This window comes from Sprattus sprattus (genome assembly GCF_963457725.1).
Source record: "Sprattus sprattus genome assembly, chromosome: 21".
NCBI classification, from domain to species: Eukaryota; Metazoa; Chordata; class Actinopteri; order Clupeiformes; family Clupeidae; genus Sprattus; species Sprattus sprattus.
Genome location: NC_137919.1, coordinates 2,449,896 through 2,461,420, shown reverse-complemented (window position 1 = coordinate 2,461,420; position 11,525 = coordinate 2,449,896). Strand labels below are relative to the sequence as shown.

Genomic DNA, 11,525 nt, shown 5'->3' with positions numbered 1-11,525 from the left:
GTTACAACCTGGCCTCAGTAAGAAGTCACACACACTCATACAGTCATACAGTGAGTCAAAATCTGCAGGCCAAAAGCTATATGCATACACTCTCACACACACTCACTCACACACACACACACAAACACACACACACACACACACACGCACACACACACACACACACATACACACACCCACACACACACACCCCCACACACACACACACACACACACACACACACACCGGCAGTGGCCACCCCCTTGTGTCCCCCTAAGCTGGTTGTTTAAGACAAATTACCCAGAAGTCCCAGGGTGCGAGCCCTGTCTGGGAGAAAGGCAACCTGGTTCACACACACACACACACACACACACAAACACACCCACAGAGGCCCAACGTAGAAAAATATATACATAAAAAACTACAACTCAAATTAAAACAAATAGACCGACCGACCGAGCAACCATCATCCGAAAGTGCACATCAAATAGTAAGACTGGTTGTCATGGCGACCCTGGTGTGTAGGACACACACACCCAATCGGCAAATGTTTCTGCCACATGGAGGGGGAAGTGGTGTGTGTGTAAAGAATCAGGTGTGTGTGTGAGTGTGTGTGTGTGGGGAGTTGGGTTGGGGGGGGAATGGTTTCAGACCTCACTAGTCCACATCCTAAACACACACATCACACACACATCAGTGTTAGGTCACATCCTTCCCGTCAGACCTGCAGCTTTCGGGCGCTCTTCGGCAGACTCCCGGGTCGGGGCGGTGGATCCGAGGGGATCAGACACGGAACAGAGCTATGGAACGCCGCGGGTCCCGTGACGAACAACACAAAAACATACGCACTGAAAGCAGGACGCTGCAAGAGGGAGATATGGAAAGTACCATCTTTGGGGTCAGGGGAAGGAACATAACAAGAAGCCCCGTTTCCATAGCGCCATGACCCTTCACCCCTGACCCCTACAGAGTTGACCCTGGCACAGCTCCAGAAAGCGGTTAGAGAGGGCGGAGGGTAGGACGGGCGGTTGAGTGGGTGGGTGTGTGTGTGAGGGGGGGGATGCTGTTGCTCATCCAGTCCTCTAGGGGGCGTCAGATGAAGGGAGCTCCGAATGTCTTGAGGCACCACTGCACACTCTTGCCGGGCGGGCGGTCCATGGTGGAGAGCGCCCTCTGCTGTTCGGGACTCAACTCGTCAAACGCCAGCTTGTACTCCCGATCAAAGGCCTCTGCAGGGGGGAGGAGGGGAGGAGGAGAGAGGAAGAAGGGAGGAGAGGAGAGGAGAGGAGAGGAGAGGAGAAGGGAGGAGAAGAGAGGAGAGGAGAGGAAAAGAGAAGGGAGGATAAGAGAAGAGAGGAGAGGAGAGGAGAGGAGAGGAAAGGAGAGGAGAGGAAGAGAACAGAGGAGAGGAGAAGAGAGGAGAGGAATGAAGAGGAGGAGGGGAGAGGAGAGGAGAGTAGAGGAGAGGAGAGGAGAGGATAGGAGAGGATAGGAGAGGAGAGGAGAGGAAAGGAGAGGAGGAGGGGAGAGGAGAGGAGAGGAGAGGAAAGGAGAGGAGGAGGGGAGAGGAGAGGAGAGGAGAGGAAAGGAGAGGAGGAGGGGAGAGGAGAGGAGAGGAGAGGAAAGGAGAGGAGGAGGGGAGAGGAGAGGAGAGGAGAGGAAAGGAGAGGAGGAGGGGAGAGGAGAGGAGAGGAGAGGAGAGGAGAGGAGGAGGGGAGAGGAGAGGAGAGGAGAGGAAAGGAGAGGAGGAGGGGAGAGGAGAGGAGAGGAGAGGAAAGGAGAGGAGGAGGGGAGAGGAGAGGAGAGGAGAGGAAAGGAGAGGAGGAGGGGAGAGGAGAGGAGAGGAGAGGAAAGGAGAGGAGGAGGGGAGAGGAGAGGAGAGTGGAACAAAAGCAATGAGTGGAGAGACAGAGAAGAATAAAAAAGTGAGTGTGTGAGAGAGCGATTGGGAAACAATAGAATCAATGACAACAGCGCTGATAAGAGCAACCAGCAGGTGAAGTGGCAAGACATGAACACAGCCAGCCTGAACAGGAGGAGGAGGAGGAGGAGGAGGAGGAGGAGGAGGAGGAGGAGAGGAGGAGCAGAGGAGGAGCAGAGGAGGAGGAGGAGGAGGAGGTGCAGAGGAGGAGGAGGAGGAGCAGAGGAGGAGCAGAGGAGGAGGAGGAGGAGGAGGTGCAGAGGAGGAGGAGGAGGAGGAGGTGCAGAGGAGGAGGAGGAGGAGGAGGAGCAGAGGAGGAGGAGGAGGTGTGTTACTCACCCACGTCAATGTTCTCCCTGCCCAGTGCCACCTGAGCCAGAAACAGGATCTCCCTGTAGATACTCCTGTGGGTGAGGGACAGACAGTATTATACACGTGTGTGTGTGTGTATGTGTGCAAAATCTCCCTGTAGATTGGAGTATTATATATGGAGAAATATCTATAGGTGTTACAGCAGGAGTATTATATATGGAGAAATATCTATAGGTGTTACAGCGGGAGTATTATATGGAGAAATATCTATACGTGTTACAGCAGGAGTATTATATATGGAGAAATATCTATACGTGTTACAGCAGGAGTATTATATATGGAGAAATATCTATACGTGTTACAGCAGGAGTATTATATATGGAGAAATATCTATACGTGTTACAGCAGGAGTATTATATATGGAGAAATATCTATACGTGGGTAGGTTCATCTATACGTGTGTGCATGAGGCCACAGTTCACTCAGTAGTAAGTTCATGAGGGTGTGTGAGTACATGTATGCATCGGTGTGTATCTGTGTATGACCTTGACCCTTCGCTCTTGACCTCTGGATGGGTGGCTTTTGATCTCTCCCAGCAGCAGGTTTATATGTGTGTGTGTGTGTGTGTGTGTGTGTGTGTGTGTATATGCAAGTGTGTGTGTGCGTGCGAGAGCAAGCGAGCGATTCTGACCTTTGCCTCTTGACCTCTGGGTGTCGTTTGACCTCTCTGAGCAGCATGTTGATGGGTGTGTACACGTCGTTGGTCTGTATGCTCCTCACGATGCTGTTCAGCAGGTTACGCTTCTCCTGATGGTCCGTGGGGGCCATGGTCCCCTTCTTCTGCACTGGAGGTCAAAGTGCAAAGTTCAAAGGTCACCAAACTTGAACAATCAAAACTAATTCTGATCACGAGCGATGAGATCATCATTAAATCATCCATGATTTGTGCTCATATGACTCTCATTGCACACATGCAGGCTAATCTCATTGGTCCTTGGCTCTTGGTTCCATAGTTACCATGGTGACGGATGGGGGGGGGGGGGGGGTGAGGCTGTTTGTAGGTTTGAGTGTAAGTTTGTTTCAGTTACCATATGATGTGTGTGTGTGTGTACTCAATGAAGCCTCTCCACAGCATGTAGAGTGGGTCAGTACAGTAGTGTGTGTGTGTGTGTGTGTGTGTACTCACTGAAGCCTCTCCACAGCATGTAGAGTGGGTCAGAAGGCTCCTGGTGCAGGTTGGTGTTGTCCCACAGGAGCTGGATGTACACCTGCTTACTGTCTGCTGACAAGGAGGACTGGGGCAGCTGCACACACACACACACACACACACACACACACACACACACACACACACACACACACACACACACACACACACACAGTCCAAGAGGCCAACATTACTTCCACTGTTACCAGGTTGTTTATACTGTATACGTTTGTGTGTGTGTGTCTCTGTATGGTGTATGAGAGAAAGAAAGAAAGGGAGAAAGACAGAAAGAAAGGGAGAAAGAGAGAGAGAAAAAGAGAAAGACAGAAAGAGAGAAAGAGAGAAAGAAAAAGAGAAAGAGAGAAAGAGAGAAAGAGAGAGGAAGCCTCACCTGTACTCCGTTGTTGCAGTGCTCTGAGGTGAGGATGAGTCCAGGCAGGTTACTCTGGAGGTCCAGACGGCGGAAATACCACAGAAGGTTCCAGAACAGGATCGGGTGTTGACTCAGGAACTTATGAGTGTAGATCACCTGACAGAGAAGCACTGATAACTACCCACATTCATGATCACCTGCCAGAGAAGCACTGATAACTACCCACATTCATGATCACCTGCCAGAGAAGCACTGATAACTACCCTCATTCATGAAGATCACCTGACAGAGAGGCACTGATAACTACCCACATTCATGCAGTAACAACTGACAGAGAAGCACTGATAACTACCCACATTCATGATCACCTGACAGAGAAGCACTGATAACTACCCACATTCATGATCACCTGACAGAGAAGCACTGATAACTACCCACATTCATGATCACCTGACAGAGAAGCACTGATAACTATCCACATTCATGATCACCTGACAGAGAAGCACTGATAACTACCCACATTCATGATCACCTGACAGAGAAGCACTGATAACTACCCACATTCATGATCACCTGCCAGAGAAGCACTGATAACTACCCTCATTCATGCAGTAACCTGACAGAGAAGCACTGATAACTACCCACATTCATGATCACCTGACAGAGAAGCACTGATAACTACCCACATTCATGATCACCTGACAGAGAAGCACTGATAACTACCCACATTCATGCAGTAACAACTGACAGAGAAGCACTGATAACTACCCACATTCATGATCACCTGACAGAGAAGCACTGATAACTACCCACATTCATGCAGTAACAACTGACAGAGAAGCACTGATAACTACCCACATTCATGATCACCTGACAGAGAAGCACTGATAACTACACACATTCATGATCACCTGACAGAGAAGCACTGATAACTACCCACATTCATGCAGTAACAACTGACAGAGAAGCACTGATAACTACCCACATTCATGCAGATCACCTGACAGAGAAGCACTGATAACTACCCTCATCCATGCAGTAACAATAGCACTGATAACTACACACATTCATGCAGTAACAACTGACAGAGAAGCACTGATAACTACACACATTCATGCAGTAACAACTGACAGAGAAGCACTGATAACTACACACAATTATGCAGTAACATCAGTGTGTTGTGTTTTTTTCAAAGTTTTTTAGTTTGTAGTATTGTGTCATACTTTACAGTGCTGTGTAGAATTGTATAGTATTGTGTAGTGTTGTGTGGTATTGTGTAATTTTGTACAGTATTGTGTAGTGTTTTGTGGTATTGTGTGGTAGTGTGTAGTATTGTGTGGTAGTGTGAAGTATTGTGTAGTGTTGTGTGGTATTGTGTGGTAGTGTGTAGTATTGTGTGGTATAGTGTAGTATTGTGTAGTGTTGTGTGGTATAGTGTAGTATTGTGTAGTGTTGTGTGGTATAGTGTAGTATTGTGTAGTGTTGTGTGGTATAGTGTAGTATTGTGTAGTGTTGTGTGGTATAGTGTAGTATTGTGTAGTGTTGTGTGGTATAGTGTAGTATTGTGTAGTGTTGTGTGGTATTGTGTAGTGTTGTGTGGTATAGTGTAGTATTGTGTAGTGTTGTGTGGTATTGTGTAGTGTTGTGACGTATTCATAGTAGTGTGTAGTATTGTGTAGTGTTGTGTAGTATTGTGTAGTATTGTGAAGTGTTGTGTAGTGTTGTGTAGTGTTGTGTAGTGTTGTGTAGTGTGGTAGTGTGTAGTGTTTTGTGGTATTGTGTAGTGATGTTTGGTATTGTGTGGTAGTATGTAGTGTTGTAGTGTGTAGTGTGTAGTAGTGTGTAGTGTTGTGTAGTAGTGTGTAGTGTTGTGTAGTAGTGTGTGGTAGTGTGTAGTAGTGTGTAGTGTTGTGTAGTGTTGTGTAGTGTAGCGTAGTGTTGTGTAGTGTAGCGTAGTGTTGTGGGGTAGTGTGTAGTATTGTGTAGTGTTGTGTAGCGTTGTGTAGTGTTGTGTAGTGTTGTGTAGTGTTGTGTAGTGTTGTGTGTACCTCGTCTCCCTCGTTCTCCAGCAGTGACTCCAGCTCTTTCCTCAGCACCAGAGGGCTCAGGTACGGCACAGACACCGGCGTGGGATTGGCTCGTTTCTGGCCCAAGGAATCCTGGGTAAATTAAGAAGATGGAAAAAGAGACATGAAGGGGGCTGAGGTGTATTTCTCTGGCAGAATAGTTTCTATACCCTTCGCTAAGAAAACAGGCCAATAATATCACAGGACTGCTGAGTATAGTCCCGCCCTCACCGCCACATCATGAAGGCTATTGGGCAGACTGGTGGTGGAGACACCGTGATTGGGCCGCTGGCTGGCATCCAGGCTCTGTAAGGGACCGCCCACACTGTTGCTCCGGGTCAGAGAGGTGCCGCGCTTCTCCTGACGCTCAACCAGGCCCAGTGGGTCTGACTGGGCAGGCTCCAACCTATAACACACACACACACACACACACACACACACACAGACACACATGACACACAGACACACACACACACACAGACACACACACACACACACACACACACAGGCACAGGCACGCGCACACACACACACAAACACACACACAGACACACACACAGACACACACACTTCAATAAACTTTAAGCTTTGACTTCTAAAGCATGGTAGGTGTGTGTGAGAAAAGGTGTTCGTGTATGTGAAATCTACCTGTATGTCTGTGTGTGTTCATGAGTGTGAGTGTGAGTGAGTGTGTGAGTGAGTGAGTGTGTGAGTGTGAGTGAGAGTGTGTGTGTGTGTGTGTGTGAGAGTGTGAGTGTGAGAGAGAGAGAGAGAGAGAGAGACAAACTGTGTGTATACGTTGGTGTGTGTGAGCGACCTACGTCTTCTGTGCGCCGGTCTCTCGTGTCGTGGCGTCCTCGCCCTCTTCTCCGTCCTCCGAGGCTTCTGGGAAGCTGATGAGGTCACTAGAATTGTTGGGATTGGGGGTGGAGCCAACCTTCTGTTCTGAGGAGGTGATTGGCTGGGTGCCCTGGAGGCTGTCACCAGATTCACTCGGCTTCAGGTAGAAGCTACTACACACACACACACACACACACACACACACAATTTTTTTTTAGATCAAATCTGATCACATTTTAGATCCGTTGCTTTTAATATAATTTTAGTCTGATTTTATTCTAATTAATTATCCCTCTTACGCGGTTGAAGATCAGCTAGGTGTGTGTGTGTATGTGTTTGTTTCAGTGCGTATGTGTCTGTGTGTGTGTGTGTGTGTATCAGTGCGTATGTGTACACACATGTGTATGTATGTGTGTGTGTGTGTGTATATGTGTGTGTCTCCTATACCCGCTGGCTGGGCGCAGGTCGTGGAACTCTGCGTGGAGGAGGGGTAGGAAGGGGCTGTGGCAGAAGGGGCAGCTGGTGTTGAGGTTGGAGTCGTCAGCCGTCCAGCCCGCCATGATCTCCTCATCGTACACCAGAGCCTCACACTTCACACACTGGGAGCAGCTCGACATCAGCACCTGAGGGACACACACACACACACACACACGGCATGAGTACACACAAACACACAGGACACACCTCATACGTCACACACTGGGAACAGGAAATACACACAAACGGAAATGAGTACACACACAGACACACACAGACTATCACACACACATACACACACACACACAAGCACACACACACACGTACACAAACACACACTCACACACACACACGTACACAAACACACACACACACACGTACACAAACACACACGTACACAAACACACACACACACACGGGTTCAAACGTGGATCCTTCCATGCTTATGGAAATTGGCCACCACTAGGGGGTGATGTTGCTCTCTGCAAGAGAACACTCAAACTAAGAGGACTGTTGTGTTGAGTATGTGTGAGTGTGAGCAGGAACATACGTGTGAGCATGGGTTGAGTGTGTGTGTGTTCTCACTTTTAAAGAGTTATTTTGGAAGATACTGGTTGTGTATGTGTGTGTGTGTGTGTGTGTGTGCGTGTGTGTGTGTGTGTGTTCTCACCTCTAAGGAGCAGTTCTGGCAGATGTTGGAAGAGTGTGTGTGTGTGTGTGTGTGTGTGTTCTCACCTCTAAGGAGCAGTTCTGGTAGATGCTGGAGGAGCTGGCATGATGGGAGGAGCCTTGCTCCGAGTCCCCGCCTCTCATCGACCTTCCTGGAGTCATGGCTACACACACACACACACACACACACACACACACACACACATATACAGAAAGAGGTTAAGATGCTATAAACATCATGAAATCATAAGCCCTGTTGAGTCTCCTGTTGGTTTTCCAGTGCTAACTGATTGTTCGTGTGTTTGGGAGTCTTGGACATGTGCATCAACTTGTGTTACCCGGGTTGCAGCTAAGTGGGTCAAGCAAGACAAACGCAAAAAAAGACTAGCAGAGTACTACTCCATCTTCTGCCATAATAGGGAGTGTGTCCATCTGGAGATGAGGATGTCATGTCTCCTCATAACCACTAGAGGCAGACTGATAGTGGAGACGAGGGTGTAATGTCTCCCACTAACCACTAGAGGCAGACTGATAGTGGAGACGAGGGTGTCATGTCTCCCCATAACCACTAGAGGCAGACTGATAGTGGAGACGAGGGTGTCATGTCTCCCCATAACCACAAGAGGCAGACTGATAATGGAGACGAGGGTGTCACCAGTGTGTGTGTGTGTGTGTGTGTGTTCTTACGTGTGTTGTGGTGTGTATCGCTGCCTCCACTGCTGCTGCCCAGACTGGTGGAGCTGTGTGTGAGCCCATTGGACGCCAGGCTGGGGATCAACCCCCTGGGGGAGGAGCCTTCTGCTCCTGACCCCTCCCCTGCCAAAAACTGATCATCCAGACGCGCAGGGAAACCGTCCCTGTGTTGGCCTTGCTCATCCTATGTGCGCGCACACACACACACACACACACACACACACACACACACACACACACACACACACACACACACACACACACACACACACACACACACGCACACACACACACAGAAAACACACACACACAGACGCACAGAAAACACACACACACACAGACGCACAGAAAACACATATATTCAGGAGACATAAACACAGAACATAGTTCAAGTTTGAAATGGTAGAATGCTAATACTAACTCTGCATAACTGCCTGATCCATAATGATCAGGACAGCCAACCTAGCACGCTTCGACTAGAGCATAAGCACGCACACACTCGCACCCATACAGAGATGAGATCTACTCTCCAGTCTTTTTGATTTACTATACAATGCACAATGACACCCATACCAATAGCATTAGCATAACTAGAACAATTAAATACAATTTAAGTTTATATAGCCACAAAACAATACAATTGTCTCAAGGTACTTTAACAACAAACTGTCTGACTCCCACGCCCTACACCCGATGACTTCCTCCCCTAACCTCGACGTCTGCCACACACACACACATACACACGCACACACACACTAACACACACACACCCACACCCACACCCACACACACACAATGACTGCCTCCTCACCTCGACTTCTGCCACACACAATGACCCCCCCCTCACCTCGTCGACCGAGTAGCTGGAGTAGGCGGAGGCCACGGCTCCCCACACCTTACTGGCCACACACACACACACACACACACACACACACACACACACACACACACACACCCCCTCACCTCGTCGTCAGAGTAGCTGTAGGCGGAGGCCACGGCCCCCCACACCTTACTGGCCACGTTGGCCGCCTGCTTCATGCTGGACTTGAACACGTCCATCTTGGGTCCCGAGAGCAGGGCGTCCATCTTGATGGCGGAGATGGAGTTGATGACGGAGCCCAGCGAGCCGCTCTGGGAGGAGCGCACGAGGGCCGTGAGCGACGGGGACGGAGACGGGGTCTGGAGCGTCCCCAGAGTCCTCGACTTGGCCACGAACGTCTTGGAGCGCGTCACGGCCGGACTACGCTTCGTCGGGGTGTTGCTGGCGCTCGCGGGGGCCTTCGGGGGCGACTGGACCGGCAGGCTGGACCGCCTCTCCAGCGGCTGCTTCCCCGGGGGAGGAGGGGGCACGGCGGAATGGGCCCCCCCTTCCGACTCGGAGGACCAGGAGGGGGCGTTGGGGGGCTGGGGGGAGTCCGTACTGGAGGCCTTGGAGGTCCCCCCCAGGCTCTGGTCCTTCATGTAGAGCTCGATCTCGTGGGCCAGCTGCCGGGGGGGGGCCGTGAGGAGGGGGGGGGGCGGCTGGGACTCCTGGCTCTGGATGGACGTGGCATCCTCGCTCTCGGACGCCAGGAGGGACAGCGGGTCGGCGCCCGTCTTCACGTCCGAGCGCTCCGCCACCCGAGTGCCCCCGCCCCCAGACGAGGACGAGGAGCTGATGCTGCGCCCGATGCTCGGGGACCGGGCCGACGAGGAGGAGCCATGGCAACCGGCGTCTGTGTCTGTCTCATCCTGCTCCTCCTCATCCTGTGGGGGTGACATCATACATGAGACAGAGAGGCTGCACACACACACACACACACACACACACACACACACACTTGCAAACAGTACAAGAGCTGACAGGAGGAGTACTAAGAAGAGTAAGAAAGAGCATACATACACACAGACCATGCACACACTCATGCACATGTAGACACACATACAAACACACAGACAGAGCACACAGACAAAGCACACACACACACACACCACAAACCACACACCACACACACACACACACACACACACACACACACACACACACACACACACACACACACACACACACACACACACAGACAGAGCGCACACACACACAAACACACACACGCACACACAGCTGACGTTTACCTCTTTCTCATCTTCCTTCTGTTCTTCCTGCTCCTCTAGGGGGGTGGGCGTGTCTGACGAAGCCTCTTCCTCCTCTGGCTCCTCCTCTTCCTCTCCCTCCAGCTCTGGGAAGGCGAAGCCTCGGCCTGCGCCTGCGTTGGGAGTGGGCGTGGCGAGCGGCGTGTGTGTGTGTGTGTGTGTGACGGGCGGCGTCTTGGCCCCGGTGAGGGCGTTGGCGAGTATGCGTGCGTCGGCGCCCATGTGTGCGGCCATGCTGAGCTCCAGACTGCCCTTCTTGCTCAGCATCCCCGCCCTGCTCTCGGTGCTGAAGCTGCAGCTGCGCTCCGCAAACGCCTTGGCCCGCGTCGCCGCGGTAACCCCACCGCCGCTGCTGCCCCCGGAGCCGCGCCCCCCGCCGCCAGACCCGCCCCCTGGTGGAACGTTGACGCCGCCGCCGCCCGCCCCGGAGCCGCCCTCGGTAGTCACGGCAACGGGAGGGAGGCAGACCTCGTCCTCGGGCAGGGCGATGTCTTCGCTTTTGCTGCGCAGCTTGAAGAGCTTACTTCCTCCACCACCTACGACACACACACACACACACACACACACACACGAACACACACACATACACACACAGGAAGGCGATGAAAACACACACAAACACACACACAGGATGGTGAAAAACACACACACACACAAGCGATGTAATGAAGCCCTATGACACCAGTGGGAGCGGGGTTTGTAAAGGATATGGAGATTGGGCCCTAGATAATGCAGGTAATCGCACAGGTTATCACAGCCTTTGTGTGTGTGTGTGTGTGTGTGTGTTTGTCTGTGTGTGTGTGTGTGTGTGTGTGTGTGTGTGTGTGTGTTCAGATCCCCTTTTCCAACATCACTCT

General features: G+C 51.1%; 1 protein-coding gene across 1 annotated transcript in view; it reads right to left on the bottom strand.

Annotated features, from left to right (window-relative positions):
• Positions 1-378: 378 nt before the first annotated feature.
• The window catches only part of dennd4c (DENN/MADD domain containing 4C), a 65,509-nt gene continuing 54,362 nt past the window's right edge, over positions 379-11,525 (bottom strand). Inside the window, exons 23-35 of the mRNA XM_080860077.1 lie at positions 10,651-11,204; positions 9,502-10,284; positions 8,533-8,722; positions 7,912-8,009; positions 7,147-7,322; positions 6,681-6,872; positions 6,091-6,265; positions 5,842-5,952; positions 3,812-3,949; positions 3,400-3,517; positions 2,905-3,058; positions 2,241-2,305; positions 379-1,209 (exon numbers count right to left, since the gene is read on the bottom strand). Of these exons, the coding sequence (XP_080716203.1) occupies positions 1,073-1,209; positions 2,241-2,305; positions 2,905-3,058; positions 3,400-3,517; positions 3,812-3,949; positions 5,842-5,952; positions 6,091-6,265; positions 6,681-6,872; positions 7,147-7,322; positions 7,912-8,009; positions 8,533-8,722; positions 9,502-10,284; positions 10,651-11,204 (2,891 nt within the window). The 3' untranslated portion in view covers positions 379-1,072. The remainder of the gene's footprint in view (positions 1,210-2,240; positions 2,306-2,904; positions 3,059-3,399; positions 3,518-3,811; positions 3,950-5,841; positions 5,953-6,090; positions 6,266-6,680; positions 6,873-7,146; positions 7,323-7,911; positions 8,010-8,532; positions 8,723-9,501; positions 10,285-10,650; positions 11,205-11,525) is intronic.